A 26648-nucleotide genomic window follows, 5' to 3' on the forward strand; every position below is an offset into this window, starting at 1 on the left:
AAGAGGTGGCAAAAATCAAAGGGGGAAATGAGCAAGAGGGAGCAGGGTACACACCCCCTGACCCCCTAGGTTTCATGTGGGGGCCATAAAAGGCTCCCGCGGGTGAAAAAAATAAATAAAAAAAAAATCGATTTTCGCGGGGGTGAGCGCCCGGTACGCGCACCGGGGAGCGTACGGGGGAGCGTACCATGGAGATTAAAAATGACAGACTTTAAAAAAAATAAAGCTTCTTTTTAAAAATTGGAGGTAGTTCTGAAAAGAACTTTTTTTTTCATTTTGTTGTTTTATATATATTTTTTTTTTGTTTTTTTTGTTTTATATTTTTTTAGACTTTTTAAAACAATTTTATATTTTTTTTGTATTTTTTTCAAGGGAAAAACAAAAACAAGGATTGCAAAACTGCTCAACAGGAGCAAAAAAAATTGAAAATTTAGGGACTGGAAGAGCAGCGGTGTTGCTGTTTCTTTAGAGCAATCAGTTCAACACTCTGCTCCCCATAGCAGAGCAGTTCGTCACACTCTGCGCACAAAAATTTGATGCCCGCAAACACCGGCTGAATGTTAGGGATCATTCTTCCACGGGGTGGTCCCGAAGGTGTTGCTCCACCAGTGGAGGTGCTGCCGCCATCTGTTGGTACATTCCGTGCCAGCTCTCTGACACTCTCCCTGGCAAAGTTGTTAGGGTGTCTTCTTTTGACATGCCGGATCAAATTGGCATTGCCAAAACTATATTTTTTCAGAGGATTGCCTCTGGATAAACTACTCCCACATATTTTGCATGTTACTTTGGGAGCGTTCACTTTTTTCTGTCCTTCTGGGATGTCGTAAAATTTCCAAATGAAATGGGTTTTTTTCTTTTGCTGAGGAGGGTCCTCATCCAAAAATCCCTCTGAATCACTGCTGGATGACTCTCTTGCAGCCATTGCTGGAGATCAGAAAAGTAGGAGATAGAGTAGACACAACAGCTCTTGCTCTCTCCAAGTACAAAGCAATAGTGAGAGAAATGGGTGGGTTTCACACAATTTGGAAAAAAAAAAGTTCTGAACCAATGAAAAGTGTTATTTTAAAGTCACATGGTTTGACGCGCTTACGCTACGCGCCCGGGGCGCGTCCCGGGCGTGTATCGTAAGCGCATCGGGGCGCTTACGTTGCGCGATCGTATGCGCTTCCGGGTGCGCTTACGCGGTGCGTCATAAGACGCATCTCGCGGCTACGCGATACGTGTCTTATGACGCAAGGCGTGGCGGCTACGCGATACGTCACGATGTTGTTTTCGTTCTCGACAATAGCGCTTCCGGGACGCGCATTAGTACGCGCCTCGGGGCGCGCCGCCAGATTGCGCTTACCCGTGCGTTCACCTGTCCGCGCCCCGGGAGCGCACTAAAAATAATATAAAAAAAAAATAAAAAAATTATAAAATATAAAATTAGATTTAAAATGTATTATTTTTATAAAGATTTGCTATTAAAAAACCTATGAAATTCACTGAAAAAACCATAGGTTATAGACCATATATAGTTAGGAATTAGCATTTACAAAACCTTGAAAATTCACTGAAAAAACCATAGGTTATAGACCATATATAGTTAGGAATTAGCATTTAAAAAACCTTATTTTACTCACACAAAACCATTGAAATTCCATATATAGTTAGTTGCAGTAACTATATATCGCGCACCCGCAATCCACTGCTGATCATGTCACATATTACATCATTCATGACATGGTCAGTGACATCACTGATGACATCACTGATGACATCTCAAATGACATCACTGATGACATCACTGATGACATCTCAAATGACATCAGTGATGACATCATGACACACCAATACCAGTTACTACATACGCACTCACTGATTCCTACGTCTACACACACATTCACTCATTCACCCATACAATCACTCATAAATACAGTCACTCATTATTACAACACTATCATATGCACTCATACACCTAGTCAGTCCTGTGAAGAATCAATCACACTTCGATTTCCTCATCTATACAGTTAAACACAGAACACCATACTTTTCACACATAAACTAACACATACTTACTCTCTTATACAATCACTGATACAAGTACACATTGATATGCACAGTCACACACCTCCCAGCCAGCCACACACACACTCAGTCTTCCATACATCCACTCATTCTTCAATATGTAAAACATATTTAAACTTTACAAAAACACACAGACACTAGATGATGTCATCAGTGATGTCACTGACCATGTCATGAATGATGTAATATGTGACATGATCAGCAGTGGATTGCGGGTGCGCGATATATAGTTACTGCAACTAACTATATATGGAATTTCAATGGTTTTGTGTGAGTAAAATAAGGTTTTTTAAATGCTAATTCCTAACTATATATGGTCTATAACCTATGGTTTTTTCAGTGAATTTTCAAGGTTTTGTAAATGCTAATTCCTAACTATATATGGTCTATAACCTATGGTTTTTTCAGTGAATATATATATATATATATATATATACATATACATATACACATACATATATATTTACATACATACACACATAATTAAACATGTACTTAAGAATGGGCTTTGGGTTAACAATCAAATTGGCTCATGACTGGATGGCTTTCTTGTCCGTTCAAAATCCATGCTTGTGATTCGATAGACTTTCTCCCTATTCTTGTGTTAGTCCCAAATTTAGAGCATTTATGCTTCACCATGGTTTTTGCATAGGTGTCTATTTTTTCCTTTTACATTTTCTATAACTATTAACTTTTATAGGTCAATTGAAGTGCATGGCCCTTCCTCTTTCCCCCTTGTTGCACCTGGCTACGCCTTTCCTCTGTGCATTTACTTTTTCTCCCTCTCCTGACCTTTCTGATTTCGCTCATTTCTTGCTCAATTCCACATCTCATTCTCAGCCCCAAAGCTCTTTTTTGCTTGTTTCCATGTTCCATTTCTGCCTCCTTCGCTCTTTGTAGACTCCTATGTTCTCCCGCCCCTGCTTTGCCAATGCCTGTACAATTGTGGCACAAATATTTCCATGCAATTATAGCCCATTGCTTCAAAGGTCTGAATGGCAAACTTATTTGCAATTTTCCCCAGAACTGTTTCCCATCTGAATAATCACAAATACTGTTTACATACATACACTGCATGTACAAATGTGGGTTATCACATTAAAGCCAATCCAACTGGCTAAGTCAGTGCTGGGAAGAAGTGGCAAAAATGTTTACGTTCTGCAAATAATGCAAATAGAAGATATAAAACGCATGTGAAAGCATTTACTAAAAGGTGGAATTATACCAAATAGCCAATCGCATGAGGTGAGAGAAATACCAGTCGGGGTGGAGCTAAAGTCCACTTGATGTGCACTTTGTAGCATTGGTAACAATAGGTTTTAGACAGCTGTGCTGTCAAGCTAGATCTAAAAAAAATTAAGGTGTAATGGTCATCACTGTTAATCCAAGAAGAAAAATACTGTTTTAATCTACCAGTAGAATATCATTTTATCCTGCAGCAAGCTAAAACCAGTTTTACCAAGTTCTAAAACAGAGCTTTGCTCACCTTCTGTAAAGCCTCCTCTTCCAGACGCCGCCTTTTCTCGAGCTGTTTGCTGGATTCTTTCACAAGTCCTGCACTGGAGCTTAACAGCTCCTCCTCCGCACGAACCGTGCTGGACCTTGCCTTGTCGTGCTCGTCCTGGCGTTGGATATTCAGCTGCTTGGCTTTCCTCAGCGCAACCTCGAGTTCTTGCTGTAGGGAAAGAAATGTACAGGGGCGGCTGGTGACATTTGAAAGTGGTGGGGGCGTAAACTAATTTGCATATTGCACCGCAGCGAGCGAGCGCAGCGAGCGAGCCCGAACCACCTTGCATCCATTCATACATCATTCATGCATCCACCCATCCATCCACCCACCCACCCATCCATCCACCAATTCTGCATCCATCCTGCATCCATCATTCATTCATGCATCCAGCATCCATCATTCATTCATGTATTCACCCATCCATCCATCCTGCATCCATCATTCATCCATCCACCCACCCATCCATCCACCCATTTAGCATCCATCATTCATTCATGCATCCACCCATCCACCATTCATTCATCCACCCATCCATCCATCCATCCATCCATCCACCCATCATTCATGCATCCATCCATCCATCCACCCATCCATCCACGCATCCATCCATCCATCCATCCATCCACCCATCCATCCACCCATCCATCCATCCACCCACCCATCCATCATCCATCCATCCTGCATCCATTCATGCATCCATCCTGCATCCATCATTCATTCATGCATCCACCCATTCATGCATCCACCCATTCATCCATCCACCCATTCACCCATCCATCCTGCATCCATCATTCATTCATCCACCCATCCATCCACCCATCCATCCTGCATGCATCCATCATTCATTCATGCATCCATCCACCCATCCTGCATCCATCATTCATTCATCCACCCATCCATCCACCCATCCAGCATCCATCCATCCATCATTCATGCACCCATCCATCATCCATCCTGCATCCATTCCTGCATCCATTCATGCATCCATCCATCATTCATTCATGCACCCATCCATCCACCCTGCATCCATCATTCATTCATTCATCCACCCATCCAGCATCCATCCATCCATCCATCATTCATGCATCCATCCATCCACCCATCCATCCATCATCCATCATCCATCATCCATCCTGCAACCATTCCTGCATCCATTCATTCATCTACCCATCCACCCATCCTGCATCCATCATTCATTCATGCATCCACCCATCCATTCATCCACCCATCATTCATCCTGCATCCATTCATGCATCCACCCATCCTGCATCCATCATTCATGTATTTTTATGACCATATAACTTGCACACAGCTTGTCAGTGTTTAATACCAGTCTCGAACCTTGTACTCCAGCACCACTGATACATGATTAATATTAATTGTTTTTAAAACATGTATTTATTCGACACCAATTTCACACCTTAGTCGGAACATCATTTTTATTTGTTTTTTAAAATATCTATTTATTTAACACCAAAGTAAGTCATGTATACATTTTTATGGTTCGATAAGAGGCTCGAACCTGGTTTCCCAGCACCACAGTCGGCCGTGCTATCCGTCAGGGGTTATGTAACCGGGCTATGTATTGACCAGCCAATCCTGGCGCTGTATGCAGAGCCAGGATTGGCTGGGGGGGGCACCATGACTCCTCGCCCAGTCGCCCTGTGTAACCCCGGGGGCTGCGGCCCGCCCCCTGGTCCTCTAAGGGGGAATTCACAAGAAAACGATCTGCGCATGCGCGGGCATGTTTGTGCCCAAAAATACACTTGCGCAGCTGCAGCAGCCGGAACCTTCCCCCCCCCCCCCCCCCCCCTCCCCTGCGCACTCCGGGAAGGTCGGGTGTCTCCCGGGTTCCCGGCCGGCAGATAGCGCGATTTTTTTTAAATAATTGTGTTTGGCTTCTATTGACGACGTGGTGGGTCCATGGGGCTTAGTGGGGCTACGCCCCAATGGACGCACCGCGCCAAATGTATTTACTTCTTCAAAGCACCGAGATAGACACTGACCATAGTCAAATGCATGCACGAAGAAAGAAGACTCAGGAAAAAATTACAAATTGTACGCCATCGCTGATAGTTGTTTGTAAATTGCTTCAAAGGGTCCATTTTCTGCGAAATCGTAATTGCCTTACACACCATTTTTTTGAGCTCCCGTTGCCATTGATCTTTGATTTCTTTTCTTAGTTTATCCAATTCGCTCCGTCTTCCTTGGACAGGCTGTAAATAGAGATGCAAAATGATGCCTTATTTCACGAGGCAGCAGGCCGCTCAATATTGTTATGCAGCAAACAAGTCAACCACGAGAGAGCACAATGCACAGCTGGGGTGCACAGAAGAGCTGGCTTACCTGCATACATTTGTTGCTTTGCAGTGCTGCGGTGGTTTGCAGAAAAAGTTGGCTGTTTTCCACGTCATTTTGAAACGCCGAGGTGAATATAGACTGAAAGGGCATGTACTCCTTGAATTCAAAGCACACAAATAGATCAAGCACAATGGTCTTGCTGCAGCATTTGAAACTCAGTTCGGTATTGCTACATTACTTGAAAAACAAGATTTTGGACGGTACCAGAGCATAAGAGTAGCCAAAAAATAAATCATTTAAATGAAAACAGAATAGGTGCATAAGAAAGTTCAAGTTTATCAAGTTCAAAGATAAGAGAAAGCAGACTGCAGGACACGAACCACGGAAACAATTCACATAAAAGTTGACCTTTCCATTCTGATTAAGGAATGTGCTAACGTTATCTAAAGCCTGCAGTAAATTTCAATTTGATAAACTCTGCACAGGCACACTCACCTGTGGCCCCACAATAACTTTGGCAGCCTCCGCGATTTTTGCAAAATTTTTGGCACATTCTAGCTCTAAAAAGAACGGGAGAACGAATAACTGTAAGAACAAATACCCACATGTAACAATGACTTAACTTCAGTTCCCAAGGCATTAATGCATTTGAAAGCATAAACTACAGAAATCAGACATTTTCTATATCCCAAGCACGCATTTGTTTTAGTTACTTCGATTAAATGTCTACCTCTTTAGAAATCTCGTTACCAACGGTCTGTAAAGCAGGCCTAGAGGAATTAGCCCTTGTCAAAGCCAATTAGTTGGCACACAGAGCTACTCACCCAAGCTCAGCCTTTTTTCCACCCAGGCCAACACATCCTTGGTGTACTTTGACCATGCTTTCGCATACGATAGGGCAGCTTCAATCCCACTGTCGTTTCTCAGGAGCATGTTATCAACCTCTTCCGCTCGAAGATGTCCTAAAAACAGAGCGGAATGTGTATTGTGGGAAAAAGAGAAAGGAAGCAAGGCCGTACTTTAACTCCAGCGTGAATATAAGCGGTAAAGCAATAAAAAAAAAATCTACTGTTCAGTTTCTTAATTGAAACTTGATTTTAAATAGGTCTGACAGTGATTTCCAATTTTAAAACTTGAAACTGCTTCTTGGACAGGCACATGGCCAGCTTCTGAACTCACTAACAAAAAATATGAATGTACGTTGATAAGGAAAATATAAGCAGTTTACTTGAATTTAGAGCTTTACGAGTTACAACGTCACAACTCCTCGCCTATCCCTTCCCCTTGCTGCTTCCCTTTCTCCACTGGGTAGGAGAGGAGGTCCGCCTTTGCACTTTGCAGACCACCTGTTCCAGTGCGGTTTGTTTTATTGTTTAAGAAAAAGTGCCCGCTGCTTATGACCGATTGAAAGGTTAGTGGATACATATGATCAAACTGTCTGTAAACTGCAGTGCATTGATGGAGTATTGTATTGTAATTGCATTTATATAGCGCTTACTACCCCTGACGAGGCGTCAAAGCGCTTTTTCGGAGAGTAGCACGCTACTCTGGAACCCATAAAGGATTAGTGTTGAGTTAGTATAGTGAAATATGAAAGTAATTTGAGTGGTGGATAGGTTAGTCAGTTATTTGGATTCAGAAGGACAGCGGAGGGATAGAAGAGGGACAAAGTTTTGCATTTATATAGCGCTTGTTACCCCTAAAGGGGTGTTGAAGCACTTACTTGGCTAGTAGCATGCTACTCCGGAACCCATAAGGATTAGTGATGAATTCGTATAATGAAAATGGAAAGTAATTTGAGTGTACTTTACAGTACACACCTACCTGAAAGTCAGAAAAAATAGTGATTTATCCAAAAACTGAACTCATAGTTTAAAATTGAATGGACCTTTGGGAAATCTAAGGACACAAACGAGACACCAAAATACTTGTGGTAATATAATATACCTTGAATCTCATCCCTTTCATGTATGGATCCTGAAGATTCCTCCACATAGATGTTTTCAAAGGACTGTAAGGGAGAAAAAGAAATATGAGAATGCAGCAAATACAGCAATACAAACACAAAATATGTAATAGAACTAAATAACTCAATTAGTTCCTTCATCCAGACCATTTGACAACAGGATTATCTTTGCGATATAATGAAGTATTGGCAAACCTAACAGTCTGGTTTGTATTCCAAGTCCTGACTAAAAGATCAAAAAGCCTCCTGCAATCAAATAAATCTAAACAAAAACCGACTGCTTTCTGTAAACAATGCATCTTTGACATCATGAGTCAAATGTGGGAAAATTCAGTGCACGTTTGAGATGTAAAACAGTCCCTAAAAATGAACATAAGGCTTTCTCCTTTAAAAAATAGTCTGGCTAACAGACAGCCAACAAAGTTAGTGGACTGTGTGGGTGTTAACATGGAAATGATTAAGTTCTTCCGGCACAGAGCACCTCCCCAATATCCAATATGCTTCACATTAAGCTCATAGTCAAACCCAGTAGTCTTGTTTGTCCTACAAATGGTGCCCACTATACGTTGTAGATCTCCTTATGGGACAATTCCCCATACTATGGGACTTACGGTCCAGTGTTTGTAAGTTCCAAGTATTACTTTAATGTTTTCAACTTTCATCTAAAAGCTTCGCTGTCACTGTGTAACTTTATGCCACCTTCAAAATGTGGTTTGTGAAGGGGATAAGAATCCCTAAAAAATTAACATGCTAAATGTGATCAGTTTACACATAAACCTTCCCTTAAATCAAACACCAAGTAAAGGGCTGAAATTATAATAAAGATTAACATCCCAATTTTAAATTAGGATTTCAAAGGTCTAATAACCTAGACAAAGACTTTAGCCACCCCATACACATTGAGAAGACCTTAATACTAAATAGAAAAGAAGTATTCAACAATCATACAATTCAAAGAATTGAGATTGGGTCTGATCAATTTGAACATCACTTTCTTTATCTGTGCGAGGTTGTCTATGACCATAAATAATGTCTCAGTGTTCAATCTAATAGGAGACATCCCGCTCCTAAAAGTGTTTTTTTTTGCAATTGTAATACCAAGTAGTGTACCAACTTCTGCTTTTGTCCAAGTGGGCTCACGTGCAACATTGTTAAAAGGGAGTTCTCTTAACGATCGATCAAGATAATTTCAACATAATTCAAAAAGAAAATAACAAGAAAACCGTGCAATCCGTGTTAATCCAATTGACAGGGTTTGTAACAATACTTCCTTTCTAACTATATAGATATACATTGCATTATTTTGTATGTTGTTAAAATTTTATGCTAAACTACTGTGAAATTTTAGGTACTATTTCTTTAAAGCATCATTCAGTAAAATGTGCTGATGCATACCAGTAGTTCCAAAAATATTTATTATAGACAATCAGTACAACCAGTTTTAACAAAATTGTAAGAAACATGAAAACAAACAAGCATTGGCAAAGTCAATATATACGACATTGATGATCAGCCTTTTGGTTTTATCAATGTGTGTCTTGTTTTGACTTTTTTGTAAAACTTTATTGTTGTGGGAGCTGCTGGGCCCTCATTATAACAAACATTGACAAAAGCAAAAATATTTTTGGTCTCAAAAACCACACATCGCCACAGTAGTTCCTGGCACTGAACAAAATTACTTTGCGTGTATCACTCACACTGAAGCCAGCCGAAAGATAGAGATAGAATTTTAATAATAACAAAAGGATTTGGTTAACACTAGACCTAACTAGGGGACAAATTCTCAAAGTCACAAAAGTGCATCCAAGGTATATGTCCTTGCATTAGTGAAGATTTACGGCGTTTATGAATTCACAAGAATGTATAGAAGTAGTTCAAGAATTCATATTCCTAGAAAATATTTGTGAACTGCATTTTAGCACAAGCAAATATGGATGTGTGGTTTTGATCATGCAAAATTCAGTTGAGCAGTAACAAGTTCACATTTCCACCAACCTTTATTTCCCCATCCCTGGAAGAACTTTTACTTCTGCCCTTGCAGGGAGTAAATTTCCAACCTTTCTCTATATGAGGAAATATTCAAGACGAGCTGATCCATAATTCATTCTAGTAGGTTTGCAAAGACTCAAAAAGGCATTCCAGCCATGGAGAACTATTGCTTGCCGCTACATTCAGCCCCAGTATGTAAATCTGTGAAAGGTGGAAAATAAGGGAATTGCTAGTATTCAAAACCGACGATGGTATGAGCTCTGACATTATCAGAGAGGCTATTATTAGAGCTCTTATGTAATGAGATCGCTGTCAATTTGTGGCTGCACTACATGGCACCAAAGGGTCAAGTGGGTTTTGTTACAGGACATGTGTATATATGAATCAACCTCTCTCATGAATAAGTTGATATTTTATTAAATGCCACACCCAAGGGTAATCATTAAACTGGTTAATCCGAAAATATACTGAGTCTTACAAAAGAGCACCAGTTGGATTTGCTGCCAAACAAACAAAATTCTTAAAGCCTTTAACGCATGAACGTTTGCAGTTGTCACCCATATATGCATTTATTCTCTCCAAGCTAGCACACCATTACTCCCTTATCTTTGACCATAATAAGACAAACTACCCAGCTACAGAAGGTAGCACAAAATACAGAAATTAGTTTACTCCCTGACCTCAGGCATCTGGTGAATGCACCGCTCACTCTTAACTGCTCTCTCTTTCTTAAATTAAGGGATCCAATAGAAACACTGCTTCACATGCAAGGTACTAAATACTAGGATCTATCATACCTGACAAGCGAACTCATTCTGGCCAGCTACCACAGACCCGCCAGATCCGATAGTGAGGTAAGTAAAGGTTTAGGTTCACTGATCCTCATCTCTAAACGGACTTTCAAATCAGATGTCAGATTATCTTCTATGTATCAGAAAATTATTGAAGGTCTAGATCTTCTTGCTAGTCCCCACCCTTCACAAAGAACAACAAAAGGGTCTTCTTCCCTGGCCAGAACAGCTCTCTTCAGATAGATTCAAGCACGCCATGGTACCTCTCCTCTCCTCTACTCATCTCAATCTCGTTCTCGCACCAGCCACTCATCCTAATTAGACACCAATTCCTGTGAAGGCTATCTGAAGTACAATAGAGTAACTTGTGCACTAAATGAGAAACCATCCATAGTTACTGCATGTGTTTACCCATGGAACTGCTTGCACCAACAAATGTCACTTTCTAAGTAATTCAATTCAGGTCCAACATGTCATGCTGCTACTCGTGTTATACATAGTCATGGGAAAAAGTATCAATAAAATATATATATATATATGGCACCTTTAATGCATCAGTTTAAGATCACTACAATGACCAAAAAAATACCATTAACCAGCACTTATGACAAAGGCACTTGGCCACATAATTAACCCTGCAGGATCAAACTAGAGGATGTGGATGCAACCACCAGATCCAAACATGCTGTCTACAAACATTAAGCACCTAGTTCGACGAAGAGGGACCTTCTTGCGGAGAGCAAAATTTTGCACAGGCTGCTCATTCTTGGGAATTGGCCATAAAGCACCACATTTCTCAAGCACTTGTGGCTATGGTCAGCATGGAGGTCTTGTCTGCTTACAACAGATGTTTGACATAACTATATATACGAGTGTCACTGCTCACTATTTCTGAGCCTCTTCAATGCTGACAGGCAACGGAAACATACGCTCTTTAGATTCTCTCATTGTCATGGATTTTTTCAACACTACCTCAGAGGCTTTCAGTAGTCAACCACCAGCAATACAGAATACCTACATTAAGGGAAGTGGGACAAACGTTCAAATGTTAATATTAACTTTTGATGGACAAATGACTATTTGGGGGAATTCCGGATGGGATGTGCTGCGGCACCAGGTGGGTCTTTTAAAGAAGCCCTGATAGGCCATAGCTTTCCTTCTAATTAGTCAGCTGGAAAGTCTATCAATGCTCTTCAGGGCGCTTGTGCGGGGACCAGTAGATAACCAGGATAAAAGGAAATACTTGCTAGTACATTGTCATACCTTTAAAAAAAAAAAAGATGAGGAGTGAGTAGAAGTAATTTCTTTGTAGTAGTTCTCCAGTGTGGATATCAGTCTCAGATTTAAATGCAAACATTCCAAGGGGTAAACAAGGAACATGGAATACATGCCTTCAGATTTCATAAGGGGGCTGCTGAGATGCAAAGCCACATTGTTTTGCAACATCAGGAGCGAGGTAGGGGCACTTTTTTTACCAACAGGTTATGATGATGAATCTCCTACAATAAAGGCGCTTGGATGAGTCAAGTGACTGAAGATGCACTATATGAGAAAAGAAATTCATACGCTACAGTTGTTGATGACTTGGTCATATCAGTGAGACCAGTTAAGGGCGCTTCTAAATAAAAGTAGCTCAGAGTGCATTGATTTCTTGAATACCTGTACTTGGTGATGGAGTACAAAATGCGATATTTAATCGTACCTCCTATATACACTGAGCAAAGAAACTGAATTGATGCTATTTTCATTAAGTATGCTAACTTCTTTAGATATTTAATAAAACAGGATCATACTAAACTTAACTTGAATTCAAGGGGATGCCAAGACGTATTTTTCAAACAGTTTGAAAGTATGACCTCTGAAATATATAAATTACTGCAAACTGCAATACAGTTGCATTCAATAAAGTGATTTTATTCATATATATATTCACTATTCACTGAAAAAAAAACCACAAAGGTTAAAGTACCGTTATAGTTCGGTGTTAAAATGAGTTAAAAAAACAAAAAAAACGTAAAAAACTGAATTTCGCTGTTACATTTCTGTGAGCTAACTATAACTTGCTCTCTGCCATTCACTGCTTGTGACCACATATATTAAATCACTTATGACATGTTAAATGACATCATTACTGCCATCAACAATAAAATCATCTGAAATTACATTACTGATGACATCATCCGAAGAATGTGCCAATTTGCTTTATGCTTTTCATGTAGGAAGGTACCAGTGAGCGGCATCTAGACCCCATTTTCAACCACCTGTGTAGTATTAATGGGTATAACTTTTGGCAACATACAGGACGTAAATCACATCTGTAAAAGCAATTGCATTCCGTAGAGATTGTGCTCTTTTTATACTGGGAGACAGGTGCGTGAGAAACAATGTCTCAGAAGACATTAATGTAAAGTAAAGTCCACATTTGTAAAGCGCACAATCACCCGTTAGGGTCTCTAGGCGCTGGGGGCCGTCGGGAAGATTAAGCAAGCTATTGCCCAGAGTCACATGGTGCTGGGCTAACCTGCCGCCGGAGCCGGGGATCGAACCGTGGTCCCCAGATTCCAGCGTCAGTCGCCCTGGCCGCGGCGCCACACCTCTCCCCTCCCTTAATGCAATCAGTTATTTATAAAAACTTAAATGCCTTTTTACTTTGATGAGGTGCACCTGGTAAATACCTAATTTGACATAGAATTGTAAGTCAACGGCTTCACTTCGCTGCTTTAGCCACTGAGAATGAAGGTTTATGAATATACCATCACACATTCTTGAAAAGAACAAAATAGCGTACACTATTACAACGCTTACAGTGATTCTCAATTTGTACAGTTTGAGATTATACAATATTCAACAATGTATAATGTCTCAGAATTTCAATTGAACTTCTGGAAAAAATATCTGTACCTTCTAAATCTCCAGTTTATATAAAAGTTGAAGCTGGCACATACCCTCCATGATCAACTTGCTGCACATCCCTCCTTCCCACTGCCTTCCGTTCTCAGTGTGTGCGCTCCTACCCCCCCTCACCTGCCCTCTGTGGTCCATTGTGCTGCTCTTGCCGGCCTGCCCTCAGTTGTCATCCTGCTCTACGCCTGCCCCAAACTTTTGCCCTCCGTTTTTCATGTGCGTTCCCCTGCTCTTTTCTCCTGCCCTACAGGATCCATTATGCAGACTCTGCCCGTGCAGGCCTGCTCGCTGTGGTCAGTTTGCTGCCCCAACCCCCTTTCTGCCTACCTCCTCTCTGCACTTCGTTTTCTGTGTGTGGGTTCCTGCCCCTCCCTCCTGTCCTCGATCGGCCACTCTGCTGCAGCTGCCCTTGCTGCCCTTGCCTCTGTGGTAGGCCTGCTGCCCCTGCCTCCCGACCCTCTGCCGTCAGAGTCTGTCCTGGCCCCCTCCCTCCTGCCCTGTGTTGGCTTTTGTGCTGCCACTGCCTCTCCTGCTTGCCCTTCATGCTCAACTCGCTGCTTCTACCCACCTGCTTACAGTTGTCGGAGTCCATGCCCTGCCCTCTCCGCCCTTCCTGCTCCGTATGGTCTGATGTGCTACCACCATCCCCCCCACCGCCCAGCTTGCCCTATGTGGTTAGCTTGATGTCACCGCCCCTGCGCCTTCTCTCTGCTGTAGGAGTCCTACCCTTGCTGCCTCACTCCAGCCCTGTGTCGTCTGCTCTTCTGCCACTGCTCCTGCCCCGCGTTGCCCACGTGTGCCCTGCCCTCTCTCTACTGCCCCCCATGATCCATTGAGCTGCCACTGCCCCTCCATCCTGCTCAGTATAGTGCGTTTTCTACCCCTGTCCTTTCCCCCTCCATTTTGCTTTCCATTGTCCCAGGCCATGCCTCTCTGCCCTTCCTCTTGCCCACCGTGGCCCATTGTGCTGCCAGTATCCGTCTTGCCAGCCAAACATGGTCAGTTGTGCTGACACTGTCCCTCAAACCTCTCCTGCATGGTCAGGTTGCTAACCCACCCCTGACCACCTCACACTTTCTCTTGTCCATGTGCGTGTGACCCTAGCACCCCCCTCCATGGGGCTTTATGCTTCAATTCCAATGCCTGTCTCTCCTGCTCTGCATGATGAACTTGCTATTCCTTCCCCTGACCTACCTACCGTCTGCCCATTAAAGTACATTGAGCTGCCAATGTCCCTCCTGCATGCCTTGCTGGTCAGCTGCCCCTGTCCCCATCATTGTACAAGTCTATGCGTCCACCTCCACCAGTTGCCACTGCCCCTCCTCCTGCCTTTCATGGTCTACTGTGCTGCCACTCCCCCCCCGCCCTTTCTGTTTACCCTGCATATCCCTTGTACTGTCACTGCATGGGGTGCTCGTTTCCCATGCCCCTGCTCTCCTTCCCCCTGCCATCGATGGTCCCATGGCACGCCCTTGTCCCCACCATGCTGCCATTCAGGTCTTTAGTACCGCCACTGCCCCTCCTGCCTGCCTCAGTGGTTAGCTTGCTGCCGTTACATCCCTCCCCCTGCCCTCCAGTGTCCACCTCTATGCCCCTAGTTCCTCCCTTTGTCTATCTATGGTGCATTGCGCTTCAACTGCCCCTTCCAACCTGCCCTGCGAGGTCAGCTTGCGGCCCCTGCCAAACCCCTTGCCCTCTGTTGCCCATGGGCATGCCCCTTCCCCTTTCTACCTGCCCTCCCTTGCACTACCATTGCCTTTCACCTGCCCTGTGTGGTCAATTGTACTGCCACTACCCCTGCCTCCTACCAAACGTAGTTACCTTGCTGCCCCTGCACCTCCCTCCTGTCCTCCATGTTCCATTGTGCAGTCACTGCCACTCCCTCCTGCCCTTCATCATTAGCTGTGCTGCGACAGACTCTAGTCTGTCCTGCATGGATGGCTTGTTGCCCTTGCTACCCTCATCACGTTCTGCTGTTGAGCCACTGCCCCACTCACCTGCCCTGCGTGGTCTGCTGTGCTGCATCTGCCAAACGCCCTCCTCCCTGCCCTCACTTGTAAGTCTATGCCCCTGTCACTCCCTCCCCACAGTGTTCTAATGAACAACTAGAGCATAACATTGTGCATTTATGACAAAAGTGTGCCACACCTGAAGTCATCTTGATGGAATTAAAACTGAAAAAACCCAAACCATTTCCTTTAGAAATCAACAAAATCAGGGCCAGATGTACGACCCTTTTTTGCAGCTGCAAACGGGAGACCCTCCTGTTTGCGACCGCAAAAAAGGATAACAGCATGTACAAATGCAATTTTGCGGGTCACTGACTCGCAAAATAGCATTTGCGACTCACGCTTTTAGGAAGGGGCGTCCCTTCCTAATAGCGAGACTCACTGCCATGTACAATTGTTTAGCAACCGCATTTGCAGCTGCAAAACGCTCGCAGTTTACCACCTACTTCAAGTAGGTGGCAAACCACTCGCTAAAGGGAATGGGTCCCCAGGGGACCCCTTCGTGAGTGTGTTAGAAAATATTTTTAAGAGCTGGCAGTGGTCCCCGAGACCACTGCCTGCTCTTCATTTTTCTTTTTTAAATGCATCCAGTTTTCCTTAAAGGAAAACGGGCTGCATTAAAAAAAAAAACTGCTTTATTTAAAAGCAGTCACAGATATGGTGGTCTGCTGACCCCAGCAGGCCACCATCACTGTGACTGCTAGCCATTCCTAATGGGGTTGCAAATTGCGCCTGCCTCAATATTAATGATGCATGCAATTTGCAACCCCATTAGGAATCGCAAACACTGTCTGAGCAACTGTTGTACATCCCAATTTGCGGCTCGCAAAATGTGACGCAATTTGCGATTCGCAAATTGATGGGTCGTACATCTGGCCCTAAGGGTTTTTTCTCAGAAACCGTGGCTAGTGCTCTAGAAAGCTAAAGGACACTTTTTTCTGAGTACTCCAATAGTGACAAAAGGCTTTTAAACTAGTTACTATTTTTATGTTTTTTGTCCAATTCATCACTTGATTATTTGTTGCATGAGTTACTAAAGCCTTTTGCACACTTGTATCATTGGGTCATTTCTGGACTACATTTGGATGATATGTGGTCTACCTTTGGGATCTTTTTTCTAAGGCGGCCATCATGGGAGATTTTTATTCTTATCAAGCGCCCTCATTTCTTCATTTAATGCAGTATTCTTCATTGGAAATGCTCTCAGTTGTACAGCATTGATTCAATCAAAATGGCTTCAGGTGTGCCACATTTTTGCCATTAATAAGAATGTTTGCACTCTGGTTGTTCATTAGAACACTGAGGGAGGCTGCAGTAGAACACTGGGGAATCACCTGACTGGCTGCTACTGTTTGAAATAAATATTTTACTCCTTGCGTCAATATGTACTCTAACGTGGCTGTGGAAGATAGTGGGAATTTACAGAAAATACGCTAATTTTTGTTTCTGGGGCCCCCTTCCATCAACTCTATGAGAAAATCATGAGAGAAACTAGTTTTCTCTCAAACATGGTTCATCAAATCCCAGCAGAGGATCATGATTCTCACAGGGTAAAATCACCTTAGAATACACCACAACTCCTAAAATTAGTATGGTACCATCAACAAATGATTTATATTGTGACTACAATCAGTTATCAATCTTTATATGAGCTCCTTTATTGTGACCCTCAAAAACAGGCTTTAACAATGCATTTCAACAGGGACCAGTACATAGTCCTGTAAAGGCTGCCACAATAGGTTGTCAATGAAGTCACCAGTCAAGCTAAATATGGGGGGGCACTTACAGCCCATCCCCAACACACACATGCCCTTGTGTTAAAGTGTGCTCCCTCTGCTCCACTATATATTTCTTTAATTCATTTTGAAGACACAGGGTCATGTCCATGAGTCCTGTAATGGCTACAACAACATATTGCTAAGCTTATAACCAACCAGTCAGGATTGACTAGTCCCCTTTAAAGTGGACAATCAAAGCACATCTGGACAACAATTGTCCAAATATCTCTATTCTCTAAACCTAATTGCTCAAAAACGGATTAACAGATTAACAACAAACAAGAAAGAGAACGCTTTCTGGGTAAAGATCTAGCTTTCTGTCAAATTTGGTGCAATTCTGATCAGTGGGTTTTTCTGTATCGTTGTCTAAAATACCCTATGGAATTTGCATGGGAAAAAAGCGTTTTGGGATCCCCCTTTTTCTTGCTAGACAGATCATCCCAAAACGTTCCAGTAAGGAACAGAGGTGGATGATATTTTTGTTTGGAAAGTTTCAGGAGGATTTGTCAGACAGCACCAGAGTCATTAGCGAAACAAAAAACATTTTTCCAATGAAGTCTGACCTAACAAGAACTACACAATGGCGACCACTACTGTGTACACATTATATCAATCTATCTATAGATATCTATATCTATCTATATATATAGAGATATCTATATAGAGATATATATATATATATATATATAGCATCTATAGATATCTATATATATATATATATGTTTAACTATAATGGTTTTAACACAACATGGTATTGCAGCAGGCAGCATTGTATATATATTTCACACTGGTATTATATCAATGTTCAGTCTTTCTACATCCGAGGATCCTTTGTTCTGAAACTGATGAGCAACTTAGCAGGGGTGGGGGGGGGGGGCTCCCTGTTCACATCAGATTTTTATGAAAGCCACATTATATTTTTTTTTCTTTACACACAATTAAATTAATAGGGCTCCTTTACATGGTGGATGTCTGGAAAATCTGGCATGGATCCTGTCCTCCACCTACATTAGAGTCACCCTTTCTAAAGATGTTCCTTGAGAAGACACCTTAGTAAAATGCAAATGATTTGAGGTACTGAGATAATTTAAAAAACTTTTGGGGGTACAAAATTCTACTTTTTGAATAAAAAACACCTTCTTCTTGAGAGTACATACACATTTATCAAACCTGCACTAAAGAGGAGGACAGGGCTTGCTCAGAAGAGGGCACTGCAGATTCCTTCATAAATAGGCTCCAAGAGCCCCTTTGGCCATACTATAGTCTCCACAAATTCTCCTTTCTTTTCAAAAGTAGAAACATTTATGTTCTTGGAACTCATTTTTTTTCTTCTTTAACACGGGTAAAGGAACACTTTGGCCCAAAGAGCACATCAGCCTGTAACTTCTAGCCTGATGTACCACAGTCCTTTTTGCAAAGCTCCACCCTCTCTAGCATTACCCGGTACTTATATACGGAGACTTACATTTTCTTCTACAACCTATATTAAAAAATAATACAATTTTCCTCACAAAGTACATGTTTCCCCCATCAATTATCTGTGTTAGACTTCTTTCTGGATTATTGCAAACTGAACATACTTTTCAGTTTAAAGTACAAATTGTCGACAGCAGGTCAATGTTAAAGTTTGATTGGAGTCCTCCAAGATTACATAGCTTTACAGTTAGTCAATCACAAATAATGGTGCGCAGAGTCAATTGTTTAATTTGAAATTACTGTCTGTTCTTCACGACTCCTAGGTGATGTTACACAGTGATCGGGGAAAAAGCTCGGTCTCGATGATAAAATAAATACGGATTTTTAAAATATCAAAACAGACAGAAAAATTATTAAGCACTGAAATAAAGTATTCAAGATACAATAGGTAAAACATGCACAGAATCTCTATGCGGACAAATATATATTTTTTAAAACATCAAACGGCCTACTTTAATGTGTGAGGCCAGATAAATATGACTCGGCAAGTGTTTCGCAGATTCGTTACCCAGAAAACAGACAAGTAAAACAAAACCTACCCGACTTCTGCGAGACACAGGAAATCCCAGCGAGGATCCATTGTCTACATCTCCCATAAGGAAGTCTGAAACTCTGCCAGTAAAAGAACAAACAGGACACTGAGTGCTAGTGAGGGACAGTTTTGGCTTTCTCTATAAATGTAACATTGACGCGTGTCAAAATAAAATTAGAAACTAGCGGGGACTAGGGTTTCCGCTTTAAACTCAAACTCTCTTTGAAACAGGTTTCACGGGTAGAGATCATTTAGTAAAAAAAAAAAAAAAAAAAACTTGCACACTAGACACAGCAACAGAGACATTATGAACGCATTTGTGTTTTTTCATCAAATAAAGTTTTCATCTAAATGTTTCCCACGGGTATACCACCTTTAAAGCACTGGGAGGACCCAAAGATTTAGCCTGATACTTACACGTTACCAAAGGTGAATGCTAGTATGTCGATAGAAGAAAATACTTCGCTGAAGTTCTCCCTCTTGTTTTCTTCATTAATTTCTTTAAAGTTCACTGCTACAAGGATGAAAAGAGAAGATAAAGCATGTACTTGAGTAACCAAAGGAACCAGGGTCATTTATTTGCTATAGTAACAACCGTCTTTCTTGCGACAGTGCGGCGCCTTTTTCTGAGGTTGTATTGTACATTATGGTGAATCTAATGCAGTGATACTCAAAGTACGCTTGCGGCCATCCTGACCTTAACATGGCCCCCCTGACCATCACAATCATGCCTGCTGAACGACCGCACTGTGCTGATGTAATTAGGTGACGTTAAATAAACGGTTAAGTGTTTATTTACACCTACATCAAGTAAAAGAAAAGCAGCAAGTGTGTCCTCCACCACTGACTTTAGCAAAATATTTACTTTTAAGGTATCTAGCATCAAAGGTGTACACATGATAAATCCTATTTAAAATTAATAAAAGTGATACAATTTCATAAAAGTGTATTTAATTAACATGCTGACGTTACCTTAGTACATCAATGTATATCAGTGCATTAAGAAGAGATAGTTTAAAAAAAAAAAAACACAGAAACGTTCATTCCTTCCCCCACCATGACAATGCCAATTATGAACTAAGAGGCAAGTCAATGTTATGTGGACCTCGCTGGGTGGCTTGGGTTATCATATATGGACAACATTATAGTTTAATAAGTCAAATACAAGGAAAGGTTTTGTACAGCGTCCATCCAGAACTCATGTATTTCAAGGTGCTCTAAGAAAAAGGAGGCAAAGTGAAATAATAAAATTGCCTAGGATCACTCAATTTGGCAAAGTGGGGAACAGGGATTGATCACAAGTTTTCTGGTTTCCCATTGAGCAATTCTATTTAATTCCAAATCAATAATCAAGTTGCTTCCTTATTACAGTCGACTTTCCCAAAGTAGCATTAGCATGGAGAGAAGGCTTACCCCAAGATGTGGTAGAGGGATAGCGGCTCAGATACACCATAACAATATTGTCAAATCTATGACTCTTCGAGGGACTAGGGGCCTAATTTAGAGGGCAGTATGGAATGAAACCCTCAAAATAACTCCATGACTACAACATGTACATGCTTCGCTTCGACTATGCCCAGCTTACCCCTTTTCCGGCAAAGACATCCTGCTGGCATCAATGCGGCCCTTGGGTACCCCACAGACCACTTTGCAGCCCCTAGGAAGATGTTTGTAATACCCATGATCTAATGCCTAGGTAACCAAAGACACTCAAACATAATGGCAATGAGGTACAGGGATAACCACAAACCTCAATATGTGATAAATTGGACATCACTGCTTGATAACGTCTGTTGAACATGCCTGTGAAAAAGGTGTCAGACCCCAGAAGTACACCTCCATCACTGGCCTATCATGCAATTTGAGCAGTTTCAGTACATTAACAGACAACATCCAACAAAATACACAAGACAGACTATTGTGCACCCATACAACAGAGATCAGATACTCCACATAGTTGGCTATCACTATCACCAAGGTCATGACATACCCACCTAAAATAGTAAAGAATCAAACCCGCCATCTATTACTTTATAAACACAACTCAAGCCTTGCAATGCACATATCCTTCGAATAGCAAGCACATGAATTGGTAAACACCTCCTTGACAAAAATATATATATATATATATATATATATATATATATATATATATATATATATATATATTACCTACTGGCGGTCGCCAGTAGGTATATATAGTTAGGATTTTTTCTCTATGGGATTTTTGAAAATTCTATGTCTAATAACTTTGGCGTTTGTGGACGGAATTGGCTGAAATTTGCTGAAATTTTCAGGAAAATGGCACATTTTGTTTCTGAGCAGCCCTTGAAAATTTGGGGGGGGTTCGTCAAGGGGGGGGCGAGAAAAAAGGGGGGTCTCAAAACGTGTTTTTAACATTGAGTTTTCCATAGGGCGGTTGGCCTCACTTTTAGCCCGAACGGCTGAATGGATTTGCACGAAACTTGGCAAAATTGTAGGGACTGGTAGCCCGATGTGCCTTTTGTAGGTCTCAATATATGTGCTCCAGTGGATTTTGAGAAATTAACGTTTAAAAAAAGATATATATCTGTAACAGCGGACCGGGCAGCGCTCCAGTACGCGTACTTTTCGCGCAACGGAGCTTTGTGAAGCGAAGCTGATTGGTTCTCCGGTGTCTGTAAACATTCCAAACAGTCCGTAGCGGCCGCCATCTTGTCTCTCGGTAGGATCGAGAGACAAGAGGAGGCCAAAGCGAAGGGGCAAATGACCATAAGGGGGAATAGTAGATCCTCGCTGACCCCCTAGGTTTGATGTGGAGGTTTTAAAAGGGCCCCGCGGGGCAAAAAAAATAAATAATAATAATAAAACGGCTGAATGGATTTGCACGAAACTTGGCAAAATATTAGGGACTGGTAGCCCGATGTGCCTTTGCTAGGTCTCAATATATGTGCTCCAGTGGATTTTGAGAAATTAACGTTAAAAAAAAGATATATATCTGTAACAGCGCTCCGCTTCGCGTAACGGAGGTTTGCGAAGCTGATTGGTCATTCTGTCACTGGGCTATAGTTGGGCTACATCTGGCTGATATTTGGGCTACATTTGTTTTTTTTGTCTCTGGCGGCCATCTTTGGGCTACATTGGGCTACATTGGGCTTCATTGGGCTACATTTGGGCTACATTGGGCTACATTTGGGCTCCAACATATATATAGGCCAATGTAGCCCAATATATATTTTTCAAAGTTAATTTTCGTAAAAACCACTGGAGCATATATCTTGAGACATAGCAAAGGCACATCGGGCTACCAGTCCCTACAATTTTGCCAAGTTTCGTGGAAATCCATTCAGCCGTTCGAGCTAAAAGTGAGTCCAACCGCCCTATGGAAATGAAGAAAATGAATGGGTAATTTGTAATTAGCAAATAGCTCATCGCAAACTAGGAATGGTAAAGAATCGCTATTTATTCCTTAAAGTTCGCTATTTAGGAAATGCAAAAAACTTTGATGATACATATGGCGGTTCATCTCTAACAAGATAAGAAGCATAGGGATAGATTTATGATGACTGGCGCATCACCAGGGATGTGTTAGTCATTCTGTGCCGCTGTTCCGTCACCTTTGGTGTGCTGCATTTACAATGCGGCACATCATGGGACCAAAACAGCACAGATGCGTGATGTATCTGTGCCGTAAAGGTAGCGCATTGCTGGAGTTGTATCGCAAGTGTGGTGAAGCTCCAGCAAGGGTCGGGGGTGCCCCTGTCGCAGGGTTTCTGTTCTCACACAGAACTGTGGACAGAGGATTGGAACCTCGGCGAATTAGGGTGCCCCAAAACTCACCTTAGTAATCAAAAACCCCTTAGCAAGCTAGGTACAGTGTCACATTGGATATAACAAACTCTCAATGTTTAGACAATCCAGAATATGAAATTATAGTACCTCAGGATACGTGGAACTCATGAACAGTCGGTCGTTATATATTTCTTAGAAACCAGAACATGGAGTTAAGAAGAACACATGTGTATTTGAAATGTTTATTTACTAATGCCGTCTTCTCAGGCGTAGTATCTTAGATAATACAAGTACACATATTATCAGTAGCAAAATTACCAGCATAGTTACTAGTACATATAAAGCGAATGGTGACAGTATGTTAACATGCTGTAAATGAATAAGAGCTAGCAACACTTATAAGCAGCCGCGGGCCGTTGAGGGAGTTACGGTGGGGCAGGGAGGCGGGGAGGGGGAGGGGCAGGGTGGGGAGGGCACCACCCTGCCCCTCCCCCTCCCCGCCTCCCTGCCCCACCGTAACTCCCTCCACGGCCGCTTATATCTCACCCTCCCTAATACACATATTATATTATTTGCTAAGAAGGTCTCTTTGTGTTGGTTTAGGGCGTGCCCATACTTTAGTGTCTTAGATTTGAAGGAATCACATCAGCATACACCAGCTCTCTCTTCATGTGAACCGCATCAACTGTTGTGTATGTGTGTTCGGCAAAGCAATATAAAACCCGCCTCATGCCCAGAATTGGCAGAAGTTGCACTTATGTTATGAGTATGAAGTCGTGGAGATCAGACCTCATAACAATTCTGTATCATGTTGTTCTTGAAACTTCAGCACTCGCTGTACAGATATAGTTTAACAAGCAAAGCAGATAGTAGAGCAATAACATATTATTCTCATGTAAACCACGATGAACTACTAGGTTGAAAGCTAAAGCAACAACTAAGTGTCGTGTGCAGAAGTTGCAAAAAAGGAAAAATGGCGTTTAAACCGGTAATGAGCCCATGCTAACTTAACACGGTGTAAAGATATCCAGGACCTAGATGACACCTCCTCATGATCCGGAAACGAACTGAATAAGATAATAGAAGTGCCATCTCATGAGAGCAGATTGCAAGTTTATATGTGGACGGTCCACAAGGTAAAGCATTAAAAACTAGGAAAATGTAATGCTAAAGAAAAATAAAACAGCCAAGTACTTTATCGAGTCTTAAGCCAATAGGCAAGCTAAATAATAAAAACTTGACAAATAAGTCAATGAATTGTCAATGAAATGCTAGTACTCAGCATATCAAACATGAAAAAGGTCTATGACATAACTGTGTATGCAAAATAAGCTGCAACAGCCTCCAATAGGAAGTCACCGTCTTCATCCGAAAAGAGTTCAGCCATCCAATTTAAAAGCGGAAAAGAACATACGTGCTCTCCCAGCACCGGATCCTCTATCACCATCAGAGGACAGCTCGGTGGGTTTTCAAGAAAGCTCTGTTCCAAGAAAGACTGTGTTGCCGCCAGTAAATTCCAGGGACCAATTAGTCCATGCATCAATGCCACAGCCATAATCCTTTCGCCAGGACAAACCAACTCGTGAGTAATGATAGGAGTCATCAGCTGATTAAAGTCGACGTCAGGAGAAACCGGTCCGCAGAGACACAAATCAATGGCCCAATCGAAATCACAGGTCAGGCAGTGAAATACAGGCTGGACACAGGTGAAGTAGGAGAATCGAAAAGATAATCCATATGCCGTGCTTAATATCGCCAACGGCATTGTGCCATAATATTCTAGCATGCGATTGCGGAACAGTGTCAGCAGCTGCAGGGCGGGAGCTTGCACAGGAGGGACATCCATATTTAAAAATGTAAAAAAGCACAAGAGCTTCCGCTGGTAATGCAAGTAAAAATGGGAATCCACGAAGCAGAGTGGAAAAAATAGAATGAAAGAAAGCAGGGATGACTCCAAAGATTTTCTCAAATGAAGTCACGAGACCACTGGTAACAACTTTAAAAAAGTGCGCCAGGGCCTTTGTGGAGGACGCGTTAAAGATAGTCCGAACCATCTTGCTGAAATGGAAAGGCAAATCTGTATTGAAAAGGGTCTGCACCTCTGTACGGGTGTTCGCTATGTGAAGCACGAAAGTTTCACGGGCCGAACTCAAGGCCACCTCTCTCTGAGACAAAAGAGCTCTTATTCTTGCCATGCCGTTGAAATCTGCTCCCAAGGTTGGTATTTGTGGCGAGATTGAAAACTCCCTATGTTCATGTGTGGGAGGAAATAGAACATTTCTGCAGCAAATAACCCGTTCACTTACTGTTACGATAAAAGGAATACTTTTAATTAACCCAGAACAATCTTCATTATTGAGCATCAAATAACTACCATTTTCCAACAACTTGAACGTGGGGATGATAGCAGGAACTGGCGTGCCTTGCAACACGCAAGCCATATTTGGTTGGTGTTTGTTGCATGAACCGTGTAACTGTATGTGCCTACACATTAGTGAATGATGTGGCATCTCAGTGCATTCCTCTCCATTCAGATAAACTTCTTGATCATCTTTGAAACATCTGTATGTGTATGGAAGCGACCAGACCTCATGAAGAAAAGCACTACCTAAAGGTTCATAACGACCTATTGGTATATATTTCATACAATTTGAAAACTTATATAAAGCAAAAGGCAGCGTTATTAAACCGTGGATAAGGCACGTTGCCAAAAAACCCGCAATCCTCTGCTGATGATGTCACTGAGCATGTCATGAATGATGTAATATGTGACATCATCAGCAGTGGATTACGGGTAATAGTATCTCTAGTTTTCTCCCCTATAGCTGTCTTTCTTTTAACGTAAGTGTCTGTTTCCTTCCCTTATACTTACTGTTCTTTTTTAAAAAAAAAATTTTTGGTTCACTTCCGGTTCGCGTACCGGCGAGCGAACTGGGAAGCGAACTACGAGAAATAGAGGTTGGCACAGTTCCAAATATTGTACCAATTTTTTAATAACGGGGAGGTAGTTCTGAAAAGAACTTTTTTTTTTATTGTTTTATATTTTTTTTATTATTTTTCTGAACATTTTTTTACTTTTTTTGAATTTTTCTGAACAGTTTTATATTTTTTGGGGTTTTTCTTGGAGGGGGCAATGAAAACGATTCATTGTAAAGGGCTCAACAGGAGCAACAAAACAAAAAAAAAGTATTTATTATTTGGGGCGTTTCGTACAAACTTGCATATGATTGTCAATAGCTCTGTTGATCAGAGTGATGCTACTTTCTCTGTAGCAAATTAATCCATTGCAATGTACGCAGACTTGTTTTACTTCACCAAATCTCATTTGTATATTTGGCACCATCTCCCTGCCCTCTGGTCCCGTTACTTCCGGTACAACAGATCTTCTGGCCATAATAGGGAGATTATCTAGGTCGTTCCGAAACTGTGCAGCACTGTAGTTGTTAGGATGCCACCTAGTCATATGGCGATGCATTGTGTAGTTTCCGAAACTGTATTTTTTCTCGGTCCCTCTGGACAGTCTATCTTGACATATAAGGCAAGTTACGTATCTT

General features: G+C 41.8%; 1 protein-coding gene across 1 annotated transcript in view; it reads right to left on the reverse strand.

The window, feature by feature from the left end:
* The window catches only part of ARHGAP29 (Rho GTPase activating protein 29), a 341359-nt gene that overhangs the window by 107561 nt on the left and 207150 nt on the right, over positions 1-26648 (reverse strand). Inside the window, exons 4-11 of the mRNA XM_078640938.1 lie at positions 19741-19837; positions 19331-19403; positions 7826-7889; positions 6703-6840; positions 6374-6438; positions 5924-6034; positions 5713-5793; positions 3554-3742 (exon numbers count right to left, since the gene is read on the reverse strand). Of these exons, the coding sequence (XP_078497064.1) occupies positions 3554-3742; positions 5713-5793; positions 5924-6034; positions 6374-6438; positions 6703-6840; positions 7826-7889; positions 19331-19403; positions 19741-19837 (818 nt within the window). The remainder of the gene's footprint in view (positions 1-3553; positions 3743-5712; positions 5794-5923; positions 6035-6373; positions 6439-6702; positions 6841-7825; positions 7890-19330; positions 19404-19740; positions 19838-26648) is intronic.

This window comes from Lissotriton helveticus, chromosome 1_1, assembly GCF_964261635.1.
Source record: "Lissotriton helveticus chromosome 1_1, aLisHel1.1, whole genome shotgun sequence".
Classification (NCBI taxonomy): domain Eukaryota; kingdom Metazoa; phylum Chordata; class Amphibia; order Caudata; family Salamandridae; genus Lissotriton; species Lissotriton helveticus.